The sequence below is a fragment of the Hipposideros armiger genome, unplaced genomic scaffold (assembly GCF_001890085.2).
Source record: "Hipposideros armiger isolate ML-2016 unplaced genomic scaffold, ASM189008v1 scaffold_424, whole genome shotgun sequence".
NCBI classification, from domain to species: domain Eukaryota; kingdom Metazoa; phylum Chordata; class Mammalia; order Chiroptera; family Hipposideridae; genus Hipposideros; species Hipposideros armiger.
Window position 1 is genome coordinate 1,410,363 of NW_017731774.1, and position 23,107 is coordinate 1,433,469.

General features: G+C 41.9%; 1 protein-coding gene across 3 annotated transcripts in view; it reads right to left on the bottom strand.

Moving 5' to 3' along the window:
• Positions 1-23,107, bottom strand: part of OSBPL10 (oxysterol binding protein like 10) — a 292,615-nt gene that overhangs the window by 159,668 nt on the left and 109,840 nt on the right. For all 3 annotated transcript variants that reach the window (XM_019664512.1, XM_019664513.1, XM_019664514.1), the window contains exons 2-3: positions 17,411-17,586; positions 14,393-14,472 (exon numbers count right to left, since the gene is read on the bottom strand). In XM_019664512.1, the coding sequence (XP_019520057.1) occupies positions 14,393-14,472; positions 17,411-17,586 (256 nt within the window). The remainder of the gene's footprint in view (positions 1-14,392; positions 14,473-17,410; positions 17,587-23,107) is intronic.

Genomic DNA, 23,107 nt, shown 5'->3' on the forward strand with positions numbered 1-23,107 from the left:
TTTTTTAAAAAAGATAAATGCCAAAGATAGCATACTGAATGGGCTGCAGAGATTGCCCAACCATAAGGGCCAACCTTCAACCTACTGTCAGCTTATCACTGACTTGCCCCCGCCACCTTCCTGTCTAAATCTCCATCTTCCATAACACAGCATCCTCCCTGCTCTCCAAGGCCCAGTAGTCTAACCAGTTCTCCATATTAGCCTGACTGTAGTCACCCTACCATGTCTCCTTTCCCCAAATTCTCTTTAACTCTCTGAAAACCACTGTTTTCCTTGACAGTTTGACTCAGCTAGAAAAGAGCAAGTGAATAATTACTTTCCTTAAAATTCATACTACCATGTCAACGATTTGTAGGAACATATGCATTTTTTAAAAAAACAGGATCTTGTTTGAAAATGTTAGAGTCTACATGATTTTTAAACACCTTTTTATATGGAAATAACTTCAAACTTAAAGAAAGTTACAAAAAGAACACCTGTGTACACTTTTTTCAGTTTCATCCATTAACATTTTACCCCATTTGTTTTATCATGTGTTCCCTCTCTTCTTTTCCTCCCCTTCAATACACACACACACACACACACACACACACACACACACAAGAAATTTTTTAAACCATTTCAGGGTAAGTTTCATACATCATAGCCTTTTACCCTTAAATATAAACTACTCCAGTGTATCCTTCCTAAAAGCAAGGATATTTTCTTCCATAATCACAATACAGTTATCAACTACCTTATTAATCCACTGCCCATAATCTAATTTCATCAGTACAAAATCAGATCCAGTTTAGGGTCAGGGATTGCATTTAGTTGTCATGTCTCTAGCTTCATTCAATCTGGAACGTTTCCACAGCCTTCTCAATCATTTATGGCACTGACAATTCTAAAGCGTACAGTGTACACGAATTTTCCCTGTTGTTTTTCTAGTCCCTAGCCTTGCTTTAGTTTTCTTCATAGAACCTATCGCTGCCTGACATAGCCCATATCTGTTTGTTGACTGGCTCCCACTAAAAGTACAAACTCTCCATGGCCACGCTCCATGGCCCATCCCAACATCCCCAGCGCCAGAACACCACGGCACACAAGCATTCAGTACTTGTTGAACGCTATTCCTAAGTAGACCTTCTAAACTTCTCTCCCACTATCAGCAAAACAGGGACCAGACAAGACCACTCTGAATAGAGGCCCCCAACTATATGCCTGGATGCTCTTGTCCTTAGTGTGTTCATCCATACTCGTCTATAGTGATGCTCAGTGTGGGAAACGTCCTCAGAGAGAGGTGTGTATCCTGCCTCAAATCAAAACTTCTCACAGAGGCCTGTCAATATAAAATCAGCCACCGATATTCTAGACAGAAACAGCAACTAAACTATTTATTTTAGAACAAAGCCCTGTGCAAGTACAGATCAATAGTGGAATAAATTAGTTCAACAGAATCAAAACTGTTCTTTTTTTTTTCAAATCTGAAGGTCCCCTTGGCCTCAGATCTTCATCCAGGGTAACACTGATACTTTTCTTTTGGGCAAGGCAAGCAGCCTAACATTAAAATTATGCTTGAGGAGGTATGCAAAATTTTATACTTTATAAAGACAATAAAAAGTCCCCAAAACTTTATTGTTTTAATAAAAGCTGTTCTCAAATTGTGCTTTATTTACTTAATTTGATGGTATGTTTAGGAAGAGGATGTTTTACACTTAATTTTAAGTACCCAAGAGGTAATTATCTGTGAAAAATTCTAAAAGAAAAATGGCACTGAACTTAATACAACATGAATGTAAAATTGCCCAGCAGCAGAAAACAGGGAGATAGAAGCCAAGGGAAGAGTAAATCCTCAGATGAGCTCATCCAGCTTTACTTACTGTGAGTTTATCAAGCTTAAACCCATTGTTTTCTATTTCCCCAAAAGACTTGCTACTTCGGAAAAGAGTACCCACATGATGTTTTGCTTTTCAACCTGGGGCACTTTATATCCTCAGGGTCTCAGTGGGAATGTGATTCATCTTGCTTTTACCTAACAATTTGGGGGGAAATTTTTAAATATTAAATCAGGCCAGTATATTATACAATAAGATATATGAGTTGAATTTTGACACACGTGGGATTGCTAAGTATTTTCAGGTAGGCATCATTAACCCCTGCAACCTCCACTATCATTCACTCTCACTGTGGTCCACAGATGGAAAACTTCTGCTCACAGAATCCAGGACCCAGGCAGGCGCTACTTTTACTATCAGCCAACCACCCCTCCACTGAAGACTTCAGCTGAGGAAGAGGCCACTCGATGTGATCATTAGTCACTATTTAATTCAAATAAAGGGGGAAATGGAGGACTTCCCCCAAACAGCATAAAACTTTAAATACTTCAAGCCATATCAAGTAAAATCAATCCTGAGTAACAAGAATAGAAGCCTAGTCTGAATTGGCAGGAATTTGGGAATTATTAAATATCTTCAAGAACATTCGGTTTTAAGACTTTCAATTGAAGAATATAATGAGAAGGTTAATCACTGACTGCCTGGTGAAGAGCTTCTGCCTGCGGATAATGGACCAACTTGATAGTGGCCTAAGAGAGCATAGAACTTAGCCAGACAACCTCGGGTCCACCTTAAAAAAATTTTTTTATAAATTTAAATTTTAACCATTTGAGTAACTACAGGTTATTTTATATAAATGTGTATGTGTGTGTGTGTGTGTGTGTGTGTGTGTGTATTCCAACAATGCACAATATTAAAATTTCAAATATTATAGTATCAAATGGTATGTGTAAATCCCTACTTTCTTTCTTTCTTTCAACGCTAAATCCCCAGTTCCTCCTTTCTTCCCAGGGCAAACCACTATTACTGGCCCGTTGTGTGTCCTTCCAAAAATTGTGTGTGTGTGTGTGTGTGTGTGTGTGTGTGTGTTTATGTATCTCAACTTGCTGTTTTTTATTTGTTTTGACTGATTGATTTGCCCCACAATGGTATACCTCCCCCACCATTTTTTTCTTAAACTTTTCACCAATTTGAATATATAGTTATTTAAGTAAAAAAATAATAATAATCTATTCTGATTTTAGAGGCTCAGTTATTTATCGAAAATACCCCTTTTTGCAGGCTGTGCATCCAGTCTTGGACAGTCCAGTACTGGGAGTTTCCCAGGGAGGGCACCTCATGAGGCTCAACTTGGCAGGAAATTAATTCCATAAGGAAATTAACTCAGTGTCTGGCTGTACAGTAGGAATACCACAAACATGATCTCATTTAATCCTCACCACAACCCACAATTCAATCTTCACATCAACAATGATTGCTGCCCCCATTTCATAGATGAGGCACTAAGGTTCAGAGAGTAACTAGCCCCGAGTGGCACTATAGGGCTAATTTTTTAACGCAGTCCTGTCTACCCCACAGCATCACAGAAAGTGGGATTGGAGCCACTCACCACAAGACGACACAATATGAACAATGTCAAACTAGTTAAGTCTGGATTACACCAAAACTTTCTGATACATGAGGAATATAATCACGTGGGCATTCTATCAAAATTTATTTGGGAGAGTCACTACAATCAAGTTTTAGGGGAGGTTCTTAGCTACTACTCCTCAATGATCCATCTTCAGGTGGAAAGAACCTAGCTCTATAACCCAGTTACTTGTCAACACAGTTGTAGCAGAGCTGGAAGAGTCCATGTTATAAAAGAACTGATATTTGCGAAGTGTTAATGTCATTTAATCCTAAAAACCATCCTGTGCAGTTGACATTATTTTGCCCAATTTACAGAGGTGGGAACTGAGGCTAAGACAAATTAAATTACTCTAGATTACAAGACTAGTTAGTTGCTGTGAGTGGCCCAGGCACAACCAGAAACCAGGTCCTTTGACTCCAATTCCCTACTCCATCCACCACCCCAGATGCTCCATTAATTCTCAAAAATTTCACTTATATCAAAAAAGGTGTGAAAGGTAGAAAGATAAGCCACATAACAGGAGAAACTATTACCAAATCATATATCTGATAAGGGTCTGGTATCCAGAATATATAAAGAACTCTCACAACTCAACAAAATGGAAATGACAAAGGATTTAAGTAGACATTTCACTAAAGAAGATATATGAATGGCCAATAAGCACATTAAGAGATGGTCAATATCATTAATCATTAGGGAAATGCTAATCAAAATCACAATGAGATACAACTCCACACCCAGTAGGAAGGCTATAATAAAAAAACAGACAATATCAAGTGTTGACAAAATGTAGTGAAATTGGAACCCTCACACATCGCCAATGGGAATGTAAAATGGTGCAGCCACTGTGGAAAACATGGCAGTTCCTCAAAGTTAAACATAGTTACATATGACCCAGACATTCCACTTTTCGGTATATACCCAAAAGACATGAAAACATATATTCACACAGAAACTTGTATAAAAATGTTCATAGCAACACAATTCATAATAGCCAAAAAGTGAAAGCAACCCAAATATCCATCAACTGCTGAATGGATAAAAGAAGTGACATGTCCACATAATGGAATATTATTCAGGAACAAAAAGGAATGAAGTATTGATTCATGCCACAACATGAAAGAAGATTAAAAACATTATGCTAAGTGAAATAAACCAAGTATAAAAGGTCGTATATTTAATAATCCCATTACATGAAGTGTTCAGAATAGGCAAATCTATGGAGACAGTGGTTTGCAGTTATCAGGGGCTGGGGAGAGAGGGTGGGTCGGTCATGAACAATGATTGACTGCTAATGGTCACAGGGGGGTATCTTTTGGGGGTGATCAAAATATTCTGGAATGAGATAATGATGATGGTTGTACAACTTTATGAATATACTAAAACCACTGAATTGTATACTTTAAAAGGGTAAATTTTATGGTATGTGAATTATATCTCAAGTTTTTAAAAATACAATGGATCACAGCCACTTGCTAGCTATGCAACCTTGGGAAAGCATATCACTCATCCTCTCCATGCTTCAGTACCCTCACCTATAAAATGCAGTAATAGTATACCTGCCTCATCAGGCTGTTCTGAGAAAAATGTAAGATAATCCAAAAACAGTGCTTCTTTTTAGTACCTGCCACATACATAGCAATGTGTTGATAGATGCCGTTTATTATTTCCTTGTCCCCAAAATGTTTTCCTTTTGTCTGTTATTTTCTTCTCTCTCTCTCTCTCTCTCTCACTCTCTCTCTCTCTCTCTTTTTTAAAGATTTTATTGGGGAATTGGGGGAGGGGAACAGTTGGGGAATTGGGGAAGGGGACCAGCCAAGTTGTTATTCAACCTTCATTGTGGAGTGTACCAGTCGCCATCTGCCTTCCTGGGGGCAGCTCATGGCCTCTAAGCTCAAGGTGCTGTGTTCAGTCTTAGTTGCAGGTGGGCATAGCCACCATCCCATGAGGGAGTTGAACCAGCAGCCTTGTTGTTAGGAGCTCACACTCTATCCACTGAGCCATCCGGGCGGCAGCTCAGCTCAAGGTGACGAGTTCAGTCTTAGTTGCGGGCGGGTGTAGCCCACCATCCAATAGGCAATCTTGTTGTTAGGAGCATGTGCTCTCACTAGCTGAGCCATCCTGCCACCTGTTGGCAGCTCAGAGGCAGCTCAGCTCGGGCGCAGCGTCACTGGCCCATGTGAGAATCGAACCGGCAGCCCTGTTACTCAAGAGCTCGCACTTTTAAGCCAATTCTTAACCAACTGAGCCACTCGGTCAGCCCTGTTTTCTTCTCTCTTAAAAAAAAAAAAGTGAAGACATATTTTGCTTGAAAGTTACCCTTGATTTTCAGCTACAGGAAGCTAATAGCTCTCTCCATATAAATAGATTTCTCAAATACTTAATACATAATGCAATAATAGTTTAGGCACATAAAATATGATAACTTGGATATAATTCTTAAGGAACAGAATTCCAACACCATTGCTAATAATACACTACTGTTACTAGTACTAATAATGCGGAGGAGTAAGGAAGGGGAAAGAAGGGTTGACATTTACTGAGGGCTTAAAATGTACTAAGTGGTTTATGTCCACCACCACTTGTGACAGTGGCAGGTATGGAGGATGCAGCTATGATTTCCCTACTGCCCTGGGCATTCAAGGCAAGAGTCAACCATGAGGGATAACATGTGCATATGCGCACACACACACACGAGCACCGTAACACAGGTGAGCACTGATATAAATGGAAACACGGAGGAGAGAAGGTTCACTCTGACCAGGCAGATCAGGAAGGCATCACAGAAGTCTATGAGCCTTGAAAACCACATGGCCACTTGCCACATGAAGAACAGAGAGGGGAAGGCATTCCTAGCAGAGGAAACAGCAGGAAGTGTGAACGTACAGTGTGCCTGGGGAACTGCTTGTCCAGAACACTGAATGCACAAGGGTGGAGGTGAAGAGAAAGAAACTGGACCTGAAATGTGATGGGCACCCAATGCCAAGGTAAAGTTTTGGATTTTGTCTTAGGCAGTGGCGTGCCGTGATGGAGCGGGGGAGTAGCACCATCAGCAACCTTGCCTTGCTCCTCACAAAAGCTCAAACCAGAGGTTTTCTTGACAGGCAGCTGCAGTGGGGTGAGCGTGTAGTAGAATCTGACCACAAGAGAACACCAGTTCCTGCCTTCAGACAAGTAAGGTCCCTGTCCCTGTTGCACAGACCAGGCAACTCGAGAAGAGAGAGAGATCAAGATGTTTACTGCCAAGGTCATAGAGCAGACCAGAACTCCTGACAGGAAGGATGGAAGGAAGGACAGAGGGGGTGGGGGAGCACCAGTCAATCTTTTTAGATTAAAAAAAAAACAAAACTGTCCACAGCGTTAAGAGGAGAGTAACCTAAACATTGGTAAATGTCCCCTTAATATCTGCAAGGTGCTAACTGAAGCTTTATCAGCACTGTCCAACAGGACTTTCTGTGATGATGGAAATGTCCATTATCTGTGCTGTCCAATACTGCAGCCATCAGCCAAGTGTAGCCACTGAGTGCCTGAAATGTGGCTAAGCAATTGAAAAACTGAATTTTAAATGTTATTTCATTTCAGCTAATTCAATTTAAATAGCCTCATATGGCCAGAGGCTTCCACACTGGACCACAGTTTTAGAACCTAGCTGTTGTCCTATTCCTTATATCTGTTTTTAGACAAGTGGCACAAAGGGAACGTGGAGTCCCTTCCCACTTTTTAATCATTGTATTATTTCTAGTTCTTCCAAATTGTTCTGAGAGGCCTCAAATTTGTTTAATCATAAAAGAGGTAATTCGGTATCATTTGTCAGATTACCACCAAAATTCTTAGCATTTAGTCAATGAGTTACCAGCAGTCCGCTCTCAAGGTGAATAAAATTGGGTATCGTTTTGAGGAGAATCAATGCATATTTCTTCATTATTAGCATAAATATTTTGGTACGCATTTTCATACAAATAGTGGGATGAGGTGAGGTCAGAACACTGAACCAGATGACATCTGAAGTTCCTGTGATTTGGATTCTACACTCACTGGGTTAACCTCAGCAAGCAAGTGCTTCCTGTTGTGATGCATCCTAACCAAGATATCAAAGCACCTCTCCAATGCCCTCTGGCTCCTGGGTGGGGAGCCGGGAAGCACTGTAGTCTTTCATCACCAGGAGATGGTGAAGATTGCTGGGACAGACAATGAAACAGTAGCTTCAAATCTCCTTGTTTGACACTTGGCTGTGGATTAACATACAGTCAGAATTCCACACCCACACATCCCCTTTCTAATTCCCCAGAAGTAGTTCACACATCCTCCATACCTTCCCCAAATAAAGTCTGCACCTGGCAACCTGGCTCCCAGGGGCGAAGTCACCAGCTGCACCTCACCCATCCGCTTCTGTGCACTCAACCAAGCACACAGCCCTCCAGACAGAGACACCCACAGAACACGCACTCCCGGTCAAGAGCGGACGTGGAGCCAGTTTGCCAGGCCAGCTCACCACTCACTCTTCAGCCTCCTTTCTTACTGTCCAGTGCTCTGTCATGCCCTGCTTGAACCTCTACATTGCTGAGGGATTCCAGATGTTGTGGCAAAAGCAGGGGATATGCGTTAGGGACCACATACATCACAGGTGTCAGCTGTCACAAGGAGGTTGTGTAAACATGGGCAGGTCCATATTGGGTTTTGGCTTACCCAAGGCCACAAGGGGAGGAGCTGTCTGGCCTACTCTTGAGACTAGCCACACCCAGCCACCACAGAGGAGACAGTGCTCTAATACCTCACACTAATTAGTATGCCAACTCTCATTGTAGGAGACTGGGGGGAAAAAAAGAAAAATACTAGTGATGTGGCCAGCATGAATATTAATATATACACTCCCTGAAACTCAGCAGCTTTCACTGCTCAGTCAAGACCTCCTATGACTCATAATGAATTTAAAATCCTATATTAGGCAATCATATTCTTCCATGACCAAATCTGCATAAGACTGTACCCTGAAATTTACATTTTAATTTGGAATTACCTGACAAGGACAAGGAGCCCTGACCAGACACCAATGCGGTCTAGCCAAGGTGTCTTCAAGCTCTTTAGAGACAAAGAGTCCCTGCAACCTACTGTCCTAGGTGAACATAACTGTTTGCTCTCAGAGAGCACACATTCAAATGCAGGAGTCAGATAGGGAACAGGATCACTGGAGCCCAAAGACGTAAATGCAAAGGATTTCAAGCACAATGACTATTGTAAAAGCCCTAAATACCTACATGTCCACACTTAATTTCCCCACAGATGGAAAAAAGCTACATTTCCCATTGTTAGATGAGTAACTCACCAGTAAAGACATCTCTTTATTTACTCAACTTCCCATCTGGATCTAAACAAGAGCAGGACAAGGAATAAGGGGTGAGAAAGGACTGAAAAGGAAGAGCATGCAGCTGACTGGAAGATAAAAAACACAGGGGAGATCCTAGAAATGTTCTAAGACACAGGCCACCAGTCATACACTCACGCAGTCATTTTAATGCTAAAACCAGCCAAGCACAGAGAACAGGCCTGTGGCCAAAGCCTGTTCTTATAGTCCATTCTCATGGAGAGGTAAGCTGCTCATGAAAAGCAATCTGTGTGATTGCTATGCCTGTGCATGTACAGAAAAAAGACTGGAAGGATGGGCCCTAAAGGGAGTCGTGAGATCTGTATTTATCTACACAGCTAAGAGTCTGGAAGGAGGTGCACCCAAATGGCATCAGCAGAGATAGGTCTGGGGCTGGGTTTTGGGGTGATTTTTTTCCTCTTCTCTAGATTTTCTTATCTCCTGGATGTTTTATATTGTAAGTAATATTCACAATTTAAAAAATAATGTTACTTTCATTACAGAAAAAAAAAAAAAGCTTTCATCAGCAATCACCAGTGAATTCCTCACAAGAGTGTGTTTTAAGGTGGGGATGGTGGTGCCAGTCAGAAAGAGGCCAGCTGAGCCAAAAAGGGGCGTTCTGAGCTGCATCAAGCGTGTAAACCACCACACCCCATCTCACTATCGTTTAATGGTTGAAAATCTCTATTTTACGAGGAAGCGATAATCGTTACCAGATGTCACATATTTATCCGTTAGGGCTGAAAGTCATGGCAGGAGGTACTGATGCCCAGTTAGCATCAGAGCAAGCTAGTGAATTATCCACTTAGTGTACAAGTCACCCACACAAGTGAATCTACTTTCCATGTGTGGGTGAGAAAAATCAGAGAAATACTGAAAATGCAATAAGTCTCCACCAAGTGTAACCTTTAAAAATTCTTTCAATTGGTCAGATGAAAGCCAATGAAACTAAAATCTCAAAATCTGAATGTCCTTGATATGCTTCTTCCTAATCACTTTACCATTGTCCTCACTATCCCACTTTTCCCACAGGTCTAAAGTAACTTGAAAACAGCATTATTCGTAAGTTTCTCTGACTCCCCAACCCGCCCCACCTGCCCCCAAATATTGATTTCTGTTGATTTTGAATGACCCCGAGTTCTCTGATGTGGCCATGTGAATATAATGGAGCCCATCTGAAAACAAAAACATAACCACAAATGGGTTAAGAAGCACACTTGTTTTCTTGAGGGCTTGCCAAAGCTCCAGGGGCGGCCGAGATGCTGCACTTCCCAGCACCAGTCTTATTAAAAATGTGCCCCTAACTCCTCCGAGGGTTCACGTCCACAACTGGCTTTCTCTTGCGTTGTGTTGCTTGAACTAGGCACATGACATCTTTTAGGAGGTAGAAGTCACCATTTCCAAGATGAGGACAGAAAATCAGAGAGAATAAAGGGGAACTGAGCAGGTATGCTCAGCATGGAATTGGCAGGGTGGGGAATTAAACATAGGTCTTCTCATCCTGCACCCTACAGTACTGTAAACCAGAACATGGTGAATTGAAACATAGATATACTCAACCGAAAGATGCTTCTCATTCAAAATTTGTGGGTGCCTGCCAAAAGTGTTGTTTGGCAGCTTCTGTCCATCTAGAAACAGAAACTAGTCTAAAAAGGACCGACCCCATCTCCCATGGAGGGAAGGACAGAGCAGCGATAATTGACACCTGTGAGGTAAGAGCAGGAAATGAAGAGATGTGAGTTCAAGTGTCAGCTGCACAGCCCTCCTTACTGGAGCTTTCTCATGTGTAAACCAAAGGGAGCTGGACCAGATAGCCAGACTTTTACATTTCCAAGGCCAATGATTTTTTTTTTGCCAATGATTTTTTTTAACATGGAAATTAATTTAAGAGTATTTTTAATCTGAGAATTAATTTGGGAATTAATTGGGAATCACTTGATTGTTTAAAGAACATGCATTAAGAACAAAAAGTCCTACACACTCATTAAAACAGCTAAAATTAAAAAAGACAGTAGCAGCTGTTGATGCACATAGCAGCATGGATGAAATTCAGGAGCATTATGCTAAGTGAAAGAAGTCTGATATGAAAGGCGGTATAATTCCACTTCTAGAACACTCTAGGAAAAGCAAAACTATAAACAGAAAATGGGTCAGCAGTTACCAAGAGCTGGGGAGGAAGGAAGGGGATTGAGGGAACTTCTGGGAATGGTGGGATTACGATTGGGGTGCTGGTTACACGACTGTATACCTGTCAGAACTCAAACTTTACACTTAAAAGGTGTGCATTTTACACTTCAAAGGGGTGGATTTTACTTTATGTAAATTATACCTCTACCTCAATAAACCTGAATTTTTTAAAAGGCCAATCAATCAATCCTCTACCATCTTCTACAATAAAAAGAATATTCTAACCCTCCAAAAGAAATGTCATTTCTAAATAAAGAACAGCCCTTTATAAAGAATGAAAGGTGTCTTTAGGAATAATTCCCTCCTTGTTTTTCTCATTTCACTTTCTGGACTGGTGAAAACCTCAACCAGGAACTGACTGACTTTGGAACCACTGGACTGGTCATCTTTAAAGCCTTTTGCAGCTCAGGGTTCTATAAATCTGGTTATCCTGCAGTTCTCACTAAGGTGCGTTTCAATGATAGCACCATTCCATCTCCCTAATATCTGTTCCAGGGAACACTTGATTATACATCAAAAGTTGTTAAAAGGTGAAACTCCAAGAAGCTATAGGGAGTGTGTTCTCTATAATCTACTGGGGAGGGACCCGCCGTTCTGAGACAGAATGAGAAAGAACAAGCAAAGAGAAAGAAGGCTTAGCATAAATTCCTCACAATCCTGATGCCAGGCAAGCAGCCACCCTACAGTGAACTGGAAGGAGATCAAGTTTATATTCACTTTAAGCCTAACTTCATTTTCACTACTAACTTCTGCCCAAGCAGCCCTGGACTTCATAATGTTTCTGCTGCATAACAAGGCCTGTTCACAATTTTAAAATTATTATTCCCCAATTGACCACGATAGCTATGCAATAAGTGGGTGGTGGCAGCAATCTCACCTCCAGTTTTCAAAGAAGGAATGCTATAGGCCCTAATAACTAAATTATTATCTATTTTGGTTCTAATATTAATAGGTTAACTGTATTCTTGAAACTACCCAGATAATAGGAAATCAAATTCTTCAGAGAATCTTCAAATTCTCTTCTTATTTCTTTAAATTCTTCTATTTCTTACTACCATTATGATGGATATCTTTATCTTTCCTTGTCTCCAGTGATTCATCAAAACACCAACACACTTAAAGCTGGTTGCCCCCTACCTGAATTCTTACACCCAAAAGAAATTCCAGATGAATCAATGATCTAAACATGATGATTAAACTATAAATTCACTAGAAGAAGGTTTTTGTTATTTTGAGCAGAGAAGCCCCTTTCTATACATGATGCAAAACCAAAATCCAAAAATGAAAACAAGTTTGACCACAAAAAAATTAAATATTCTGCATAGTAAAACTATGTATTCAAAGTCAAAATTCAAATAACCTACAAGGAGAAAATATATACAGTACAAATGACAGGCACAGGACAAAAATACTTAGTATACATACAGCTACTGCAAAGAAAAAGATGAACTCAATAGAAAAATGGGTAAAGAATACAAATTGGCAGTTCACACAAAAGATAAGTAGCCGATAAACATTTGAAAACATACTCAGCCCCAGTCGTGATTTCAGAAGTGAAAATGAAAATAATGGGGGATCCACTGTTTATCTGTGAAGACTGTCAAAAACTAGACGTTAGTAACAGCTACAGTAAGTGAGAGGGAGAAACACCCTTACACAGAAAATTGATGGGAATGCAAATTAGGGCAAAGTTTTTGAAGACAATTTAGCAATGTCCATGAAAATTTAGAAGACATATACTTTATGACCCAACAATTCCACTGGTATAAATTCATACACACACACACACACACACACACACACACACACACACACACACACACACACACATCTAGAGATACTAAAAGATATATGTACAAAAATATTTATCATAGCATATGTATAACAACAACAAAAACGTATATGTCTATCAGTTAGTACTTAAAGCATTAACATCCATTCCTTAGAACACCATCCAGTCATCCTAAAATGAGTATAGTAGACCCATATGTCTAATAAAAAAGATCTCCAAACTATATTAATAACTGGGGAGGGAAGGAAAAACAGTATACATGGTATAGTTCCACTTGTGTGAAAAAACAGATGTGGATCTAGATACAGATATAGACAGATACAAACTAGCACATGCCTAAATTTATAAGAACGACATACAAAGTTAGTTAAGAGCAATCATCTCTAATGATTATATATGGCAATAGTGGAGATATGTTCTTTTTATTTTATCCCCTTCTGTTCTGTTTTATAAAAAGTAAAAAGATACATATAAAATATTTTTTTCACTGTCCTGACTACATGTTTATAGAATACTAATGAAATGTTCAGAACTCCTACTATAATTCCTAGAAAATAAAAGAGGCCAGAGGGAAAAAAGCTTTAGAAGTAGGGCCCTACCTACAATTACCCAGATTCTACTGGGGGCAAGTCAAGAGGGACATGAGGCTGAGTGCAATGGTAGTAAGCAAGTCAAAGGAAAAAAGATGTCTCTAGGAAGGAGCAAAAAAGAACAAAAATCCTAGAGAAGAAATCATTTCAGGTTGTATCTGGAGGCAAAACAGGGAGATCTAACGAAGCAAGACACTTCCCAGGGCCCTGAACAAATGGCAGGCAGGTTATAGTAAATGAGACCATCAGAAGTTTCAAGTGTGGGTCTTTCTAGCTGATGCATGGGATATGGAAAAAGACTGCAATTAGAGAGAGTAAATTTGAACTAATGATATAAAAGGGACAGGCTTTCGAACATTAAAATGAATCTTGATTGCCCTGAAAAAAATCATTTTGCAATTATTTCCTGTATTTTAATCATTGGAAATCCTCTGAATCATCCATGAAAATGCTGACCTCTTATCTCCTGCACATCAGATCCAAGATCTCATACGGAATCCAGAGGAGAAAATAATTCACACTTGGATGCCAAATTACCCGAGAGCGTTTTTTTACGCATTTAGAATGCAGAAGCGCCTGACAGAGTACTTCATCAATTTGGGGTCTAGGTTTTATTTAAGGATCACTGACAACAGCAGTCTTCATGAACAGTAAATCTGACTGCTCTGCCTCCAAATGAAATCATCCACGCAAGCTTCTCAACAGACCAGTTAACAGCTGCCTAAATTGACAACACGGAAAGCAAAGGGAAGTGTCTTTCCAGAATTGGTTCCAATCAAGTGCCTGCGTGCCACTTCATTCTACCCACAATCAAATCCTACCACTTTTTTCTAGGTTTTAAATGTAAATGGAGCAGGACAAATCTGAATTCCATTACAGTGGATAACTTCAAAAAAATTTACACAGACACATGAAAAACAGCTTTCCCCAAAGAAACAGATAACTGGGCCGTCCCGAAGGGTAGCCGTCCAAGTTATTGGAATGCCTGATTGCTTCCCCATGGTTACTTACCTTAGAATTCGTTTCCATGTGGTATTTGGCACAAGCCCGAAGCTGAGTCACCCAAAACTGTTTCTCTTTTGCATCAGCAGCTGAAATAGAGAAAGAAACGCTTACAGAGATTGTTCCAAAACACATCCAACCTATTTCTACACCCACCTAAGGGGGTGGGGGACCGGGGGAGTGAGGGGTAGAGGGAGAAGGGAAAACAAACGCAGATCTCCAGATTCTCAAGCTGGCTGTGCTTCCACCAAAAAATCACAAATTACACTAAATCTCAAAAGAAAATTCCCTCTTCATGCCACATTAAAAATGTATTCTGAAATGTCTATTATAAGAACAATTTTGCCATTTTCTTAACCTCCTCTGAAAAAGTCATTTCTATTTCTTTAAAAAGGCAACAAGGAAGGGAAAACATGATTATTTTTAAATACCTCTACCACAGTGGCTAATAGGAGGATCAAAGTATAGCTTTTCAAGGCCTTTTGTTATCTACCAGAGTTGTACTGTGGAGTTCTTAGCACTTACGAAATACACGTTCAGTTGAATTACCATTTTAATATGTATCCTCCAGGATTCATATTAAGATTGGACAGAACAAGATACCAAATGCTGCCTTAGGGATTCTCCAATTTCCCCCAAAGAGACATTCAAGTACAACTCAACTGTATAGTCTACACCCCCATCTCTCAAATACATGAAATTATTTCCTTAAAATATTACAGATACATAACAGGTTCTAATAAAATTTAAATCTTTGATTTAAGTGCACAATTAGCTACATAAACATTTTAATATTAACTGCACAAATATTGACGCTGCAGAAAACAGAACATTCCCCAACAAATTAAAACTGCGCACAAAAATAGGCCTACGTGTCACTGGTCAATAAAACGCTCAGTTCAGCTGAACTTTCAGATGGCGTAATCTAGAGTTGTAGGACAGTGTGAGCTCAGGTGAACTGAACTTCCAAAGACAGGATTTTCCAAAAACTAGAGCCTTGGTTCTCAGGAAACATGAAGAATTGGCAGTTTGTGGCAGTGCTGCTCCAAAGGCTCAACACCAAAAATGTTCCCCAAAGCTGTACATCTGATAACATCAAGATTCAACTCCATGTGCAGGTGAGATGTAAAATAAGAAAAACCAACACCCGGATCCTTGTGAGATGGGCCAAGAACCAGCCCTAAATAGGCAAAAATGTATCCTGTCTTTTTTTGTAGTTGCCAAGTTAACTTAGCCCCTGTGATAATTTCATGCAGATAAGAAAACTTTAATACTTGCTATTAAAGCTACCCTTAAAAAAAAAATCCTGGGGTTTAATAATCCAGAGAATAACAACTCAAAGTCAAAATGAAATGGCTCAGTTGTCAAATTTGTTGGATTTTTCTCTTTTGTATGGGTTTGTGCCATTTTATAAACCATAGGCAGGAGGTGAGTGGGAGGACTGCCATTAAATCTTTCACCTACTATTGTTTCTGCTGTAACAATTTATTAAGCAATAAACAGCAAAACAAAAACCAAGGACCATATAAATTTAGCTTAGCTAGAATGCGCGCTGCATGAATCTCAAAAAAAGAGCATGAATCTTAGCCCATTTCCCCAAAACTGAAAAACTTTCTTCAGCTAGAGACATTTTTATTTCATAGGCTTTTCAATTGTGTTGTAGCTTCTGAAATATGATTTGTATAGCGATAATAAAGAAACATTAGCTTATTTCATTTCTTGGTAGCTTGGAGGTGGAACAGTGTGAAAACTGGACTGAAAGGTGAGGAATCTCGGTCCTCAATCTGGCTTTACAGAGGTGACCTTGCCTGGTCAGTCCCCTGGGGTCATGGAGAAATAAGAAGGGAGCTCTTTGGGCCGGCCAAGTGGCGCGTTCATTAAGAGTTGGCTTGGGACGCCAGCTCTGAGCAGCAGGGCCCCGGTTCGAATCCCACATTAGGGCCAGTGACACTGCGCCCTCTACAGCTAAGATGGTGAACAACAGCTCAACCTGGAGCTGGTTCCCCTTCCCCGATTCCCCAGTAAAATTTAAAAAAAAAAAAAAAGAAAAAAAGAAGGGGCTTTTCTTTGTACTTAGCCTTTACTTGGGCAATGGAAATTGTCATAAGAATGTGGAATTATCAACCACCTCCTAACACTTCATACATATAATACTACCTTTCCTCAGAGTTTAATAAATAACATTGACTCTGTGTGTGTGTGTGTGTGTGTGTGTGTGTGTGTGTGTGTGTGTGTGTGTGCAGACATTTGGGGTTTTGTTTTGTTATTTCATGAGAAGAAAACCGACTTCTTTTTTTTGGCAATGCAACTGTAATAGAACACTAGAATGACCTAGCAGTTGAATTATACTGCTCCAGTCAAATCTGGCTTTCCTGAAAACCTGGGCACACATGCGCCCTGGGATGGCAGGGCCTTCAATTCTGGCCAAATGCTGGACCCTCTGGAGAGTCCTGCTCACGGATCAGGGTGCTGAGCAGACACCAGTTTTCAAGAAGCAAGGAGAAGGGGAGAAAGCAGACAAGCGGAAATTAACTCAACACCAGTTGGCTTCTCACCAGGCTCACTACAGCAGATTAAATAAAATCTCAGTAAAGGGGCCATTTACTAAAAGATGGTTCTAAAGAAACTTTGTCGCAAGGGCATGATGACCCTTTAAACGTTGTTTTGTCCTTATAGCACAAAGTGCCCACAGGGCACTATAGTGGAGACTTATAATAATTTGAGGTCAAAGAAAATATATGCTGAGCTAATATGAAAACTATGCCTAAGCCCTAGGGCTCAGCTGGTTTTGCCATCACTCACCTTTCCTTTGTCGTTAATTCGGACAAGCAGTTTCTAATGTCAGGCCTTCTCCCCACCCCCGGGGGGGAAGGGAGGGGGAGTCTGTCTGTCACCACACAATCCTCAAACACAGCGAAGTGTTAAAGGTGAGTTGAAAAAAAAAAATCAAACAAGTGAGCCATCACCATGGCAACTAGGAATGTAGCCCACAAGGCCTGTCTGAAAAGTTACAAGAGAACAATGTACCTCTCAGTTTGTACATCTCTCCATTAGCAGAGTACACGACCAGCATGTGGGGAGCTTCGTCGCTCAGGGACACAATGGCTCCAGACAGAGACAGGGCTCCTCGGGGCTTCTGGTGCTTGCTTTGCTCATTCACAAAATACTGCAGGACGCCAGCCTCAAAATCCAGCACAAAGTACCTGTGCAGAGAAACCACAGTGCATCACTTTTCTCCCCCAGCACACTCCTCACAGCAGAAAAAGGCAAGTAATCCTCCAGTTGACATCCAGGCTCCAAATCCAGGAAGCTGGAAACCAGAAGTCTCCCCTAGACACCCTCAGAAGTCAGCCCCTGAGTTGGGAGAGAGCACTTGGTTCCTAAGTCAGAATGGAGCTTGTAACGGGCACAGCAGACAAGGGACAGGTCCATTGAGGATTTGGGGCGATGCCCACCACTTTGCCTGGTGCCCATGGATACCATAGTCAACCTCAGAATGGCCAGAGAACAGCAGAGGCATGGGGAGACAGGCGGTTAACATGCTCCATATGACCTCACAGGAACAGCTGGAATTCACTAAGCCGCTAAGAGGCAGTTTTACATGCAACTAGCAGCAAGCTGGGGCTTGAGCTTCCGTCAGCAGCATGGGTACAGTGAGACGCCTTAGCTCCTGGGATCACCTGTCAGGGAACTGGAGGTGGTTGCGTAAGCACCTGGGCACACTCCAGGCGGTCTTTCTAGGTATCACTGTTTTATACAAAGACGCGAGAATTCCCTCCACTCTGGGAGGCTGCGGTGCCAACGAACTCTACATCCGGGACAAAAGAAGAGGAACTGCAAGTGGCCTAAACCACTCAAACAGATCTTTGTAGCCAAATATCTAGCCTGTTTATATTCTCAATCTATCACTTAGGAAGTAGTTAGGACAACTTTTCTTCTCCACAAGGACAGAATGTCTTCTTCCCCTGAGACTCGAATTCTTCCTGTGGCCTAAAGGCCCAGCACAGCCCCCCGCTGACTTCTCCACCTTCTCACTTCCTGTTCCACCCACGCTGGCCTTTTCTCTCCTCCCTTCTCATCACCAAGTTGCCTCCCACCACAAGACCTTTACTAGTGCTGTTCCCCCCAGGAGCAGTTACTCCAAGTGTGGTCCACAGATGTTTATGGTTTCCAAATTGTTACCAGTCCATGACAGCTTTTTTGAACCTTTTCCTGCAGTTTGGCTTTGCGTCAATGTCAAACTGCAGGATCAGTGGATTAGTTCAGATGATGCTATCCAACACACATGGCATACACAAGCTACAGGCTAGTCATGAGGCAACCACAGTACAATTGAGGGGAAAAAAATCAAGTCCTTCACGACAGTTTGAAAAATACCTTCCCAGAATGCCATCGTGCCCACTCCATCTCCAAGCCCCAGAATATGGTTCCCTTCCGTTTCTGCCATGTTAGCATCACAGCCTTCAGGAACAACGCAAGTACCACCAACTTGAGAAAGCTTTTCCTGACCAGGTCCGGTGTTCCTCCCACAAGTTCTCACAGCACCTTGAAATTGTCCTTCCCGGCCCTGGCCCCAAAGGGAGCCTACATTTGCAGAATTATCTGATTCAATATCTAGTGTCCCCAGTAGACTCTACGCTGCTTGGAGGCAGAACTGTCCTCCCAAACCCCGCCCCATGCCCAGTTCAAGGCCTGCAACTTTAATGATACTCAGGTAACACTATCTGATGAATGAACGAAGGGGGAAAAACTCCACAGATTCCAATTCCACAGATTCCACAGATTCCAATCCGTGCACCAAAGTTCCTGGGGGTCATGACTGTGAACTCACAGGGCACTGTAAAATATTTCACGCTTGAGGGAAACGCAGCAATAGTTAGCATAGGTCAGATAGCATGCACACTACTAACTCAGGTATTTTCACACTTTTGATATTAGATTGCACTACATTCCTTTCAGTGACATCGTGTCATTGCAAAGATGGGTTTTCAGCAGGCGCTGGGAATAAAAGCAAACATCAATGTGGAACAGGAAGGACGGGCAGCGATGCCGAATGAGGGTCCAAGGTTTGAGGGGTGTTCCAGTGCCTGGAGGTACACACATCGCATCACTGAGTAACTGTGGTTATTTAACAAAGAAATAAAAACATATGTCTTTCCATTTATGTTTATTATGTTTTCAAATGGCTACTGAGGTGTTAGGACATCAATGTGTATGAAGTTGTTTGGCGCTAACTGCTGAATAAACGAAACTGTTGAATTTTTTTAACCTAGAAGCACCATAAAGCAAGAAAGTTTGCAAACCTCTGACCTAATTCATTCTCACAGCAACCTAACAGGTTATCCCCATTTCACAGATATCCTGAGACTCAAAGAAACTCAGAATCCAAGTCCTGCTCGTCTGTGACCAAGGTCCAGGCTCGGTTCACTCCAGCAGTCAGCAACTCGCCTTTGATTCTCATGCAAGTCCTCCTTTGTCACTTTCTCCCTGTCACCTGTCCTGCACCTACTTAGGTACTTTCTTTTCCAAACCTTCCTGCCCCAAAGCTAACACAGCTGCCCTTTCCTGGCACCAGAGGTCCCTATCATCCCCCTCCCACAGACCAAGGTATATCCATCTCATTAGCACCTAACTGCCCAGATCTCCATCCTCCCAAACTCCAATTCCTCTAAGACATCTCCCACTTTAAATGATTTTTAACATTCCAAATGGCCTGGTCAAGACTACTTATCTTACCCATGTTCTTCCCTCCTATCTGTTGAGTCACTGTCACAAAGATATGTTTCTGGTTTTCACCATTAGCATGGATAAATCAAGACACAAAAATGAGTCATACATAGACCAGGGCTATTCAAAGTGTGGTCCCTAGCCCACCACCTGGGAGCTTGTTTGAAATGTAAATTATGGGGCCCCACCCAAGGCCAGCAGAATCTAATCTCTGAGGGAGGGGCCCAGGAAGCTGTGTTCTGAGAAACTTCTGGGTGATACAGATGCAGCTCAAGTTAGAGAAGCACTGGCCTGACCTAACAGCTCATCACTAAATCCACCCTTGTCTTCCAGGAGCCAGAATATATTTCCAGCTTTTCTTGCAGTTAGGATGTGGCCATTTAACTGACCTTTTAGCCAACAGAGCATGAGCAGAAGTAATGCAGGCCTGACCCATAACAGACAGACAGACAGGTAGACAGACAGACTGACTCTCTCTCTCCCCCCCCAATCCCTTTCACACACACACACACACACACACACACACACACACACACACACACACACTTTCACACAAACGTTGGAATGGAGACAACCTGCAGGGCAACTTGAGACCCCCACAATGTGTATGTCAAAGACAAGAGAGAAGGAGCCTGGATCCCCAAATCACCCCCGAGGAACACCCACAGCTGACTGCTGCATGGAGGAGCAGTTTCATTAGGCCCCTAGGATCCAGCTCTGTTGCAGCAGCTCGCCTAACCGAGGCACCAAAAATCGTTTTTTACATTTCTATTTTCAGGTCCTTCTCCTCCTTGAAATTTGCTCCCACTTCTTTTCGTGGGGCAAAAACCAAACACCTTCAATGAGAGAAGAACTAGGGTAACCTCTGAGCTTCCAATGGTCAAATATTTCAGTGCTGACCCTGCCTTCTCTTTAGGAGTCCATGTTTTCAGCCTGACCTATATTCAATGTCATTGTGTCGCCGTGCAGACCCACTCTTGGCAAGCTATACTCCTCACCGGTGTGGGGAAGGAAACTTGGCTCCAACCACAGCACTTTGTGCGTGCCCCACCCCCTACCCCACTTAGCTATGGCATGCCCTGCTAATAAGCATGCCACCTTTGCACAGCGGGGAGACAGAAAAGGAAAAGAGTAACCTGAGGAGGCGTCAAGAAAAAGGCATATGCTGTAGGTTGGGAGGGAGAGAGGGTGCAACATCTTTCTCCCTGCTGCTTCTACCAACTTAGCTACTGGGAACCTGTTAGCATTCCCCCCTCTCCTAGAGGCAGCCTCCCATATGCATCCTGTTCAAACAACTAAGCATGTATTTGCAAAGCACATGATTCAGAAGCTGGTCCAAAGAAATGAACTGGATGCTGTTGTTTTTTCCAAGATGGATGACAGAATAACCAACTGCTGTCACATTATGCAGAATATGGGGACATATTAATGATTTTTTCACATTACCTGTCTCAAACTGACATCTTAATTCTAACCTCCTGCCTCCAATGGCGGGGGGAAAAAACATACTTCTACTACTTCCTAAAATAGTTTAAATGCAAAGGCACAGGTTTGAACCATGTGCATTATGAAAGGTCATCAATAATTTACTCCTTTTCTAAGGAGTTAAAAACTCTATCATATTTGGTGGGAAGTGATGAGAGACTGTCTGATTAAAAATTGCAACAGATTAAACAAGTTGTTCTTTTAGGATGGACTTTGAAAGTCAAGTTAGCTTGTGTCATATACAGGTAAGAGCTGTCCATACGGCATTTAGAAGGGCAATTTCTGTTGGTCACATCCCTGGGGAGGAAAGAAATTACTTTTGGTTTCCTGTAGGGTCGTGGCTCTGTCAGGCACTGCTGTTTAGAGCTTGCAGCTATATCTGAAAGTCACAGCTTTCATTCTAAATAGGAAAGTTAACCATATTTTTTTATTAGGCTTCATTAAACCAAGTGAAATTGCCAGATAAAATCCTGAAACATTCTTAAAGGGCTTTGCTCCTTATTCCTAAATGACTAAGACAAACCTAATTTCTATGGTGTTCTGTTTAGTGTGGAGCTTTCGTGTACAATTCACTGTTGTGTAGGTGAACTTAATTGTATACAAAGAGAGCCGATTTGCTAGGTTAACAAACCAAAGAATGTGCTGGAGAAAGAAGAGAGTAAGGGGAGAAATTAAACCCAAGAAGACAGCCATCATAATTCTCATCAGGCCAGCTTTTAGGTGGCACCCTTGTCCGATTCCAAAGCTGGGAGCCATGGCAAATGGCAGGCCCTTCCCTTGCAAGTGCTGAGGAAAAGCCACTACCTTCCACTATCCTTCAGAGCAACCCCACTGCTCTAGAAAGAACACACCAGCGTGCACACACTCCGCACACACACTCAGACACTTACACTGCACGCATATGCACTCGCATACTCACACCCACACGTCCACTCATACCTGCGCACATGCACCCACAAAAACACTCGCACCCACGCTCATACATGCTGACACACATGTACCCACGTCCACTCTACCTCACGCACTCATGCACTGTCCACTCACACTCTCACACGTGTGCACACACATTCCCACTGACTTGTACATGCTCCTCCTCACTCCCTTTCATGCTAACACACAAAGAAGCCACCTCTACCATCACTGCTTTCCAAGTCTCGCATCTCTGACGGCCATTTGTCTACGCTGGTAGCCTCTTAACCGCCCCCCTCCCACGACTACCTGATAGTTTTATGAAGGTTCAACTTCAGGATCTCCAAGTTGAAAACATGCAATTTTATTTTGGGAGGGGAGATGAACAGGGCCTAGGAGCACACCAACAATCATCAGCCAAACTTCAGCAGGGGCAGAAATACAAAGGGAAATGGTGGCAGAGGGGGCAGGCACTGAGGACGCGGTCCATTAATGCTGACAGGCAGAAATTACAACCAAATTACAAGAGAATTACAAAGAGGAAAAAATGCAGTGCAATAAATCTTTTGAAGAGGAACTTTTGCTAGACAGGCTGCTCCTGAC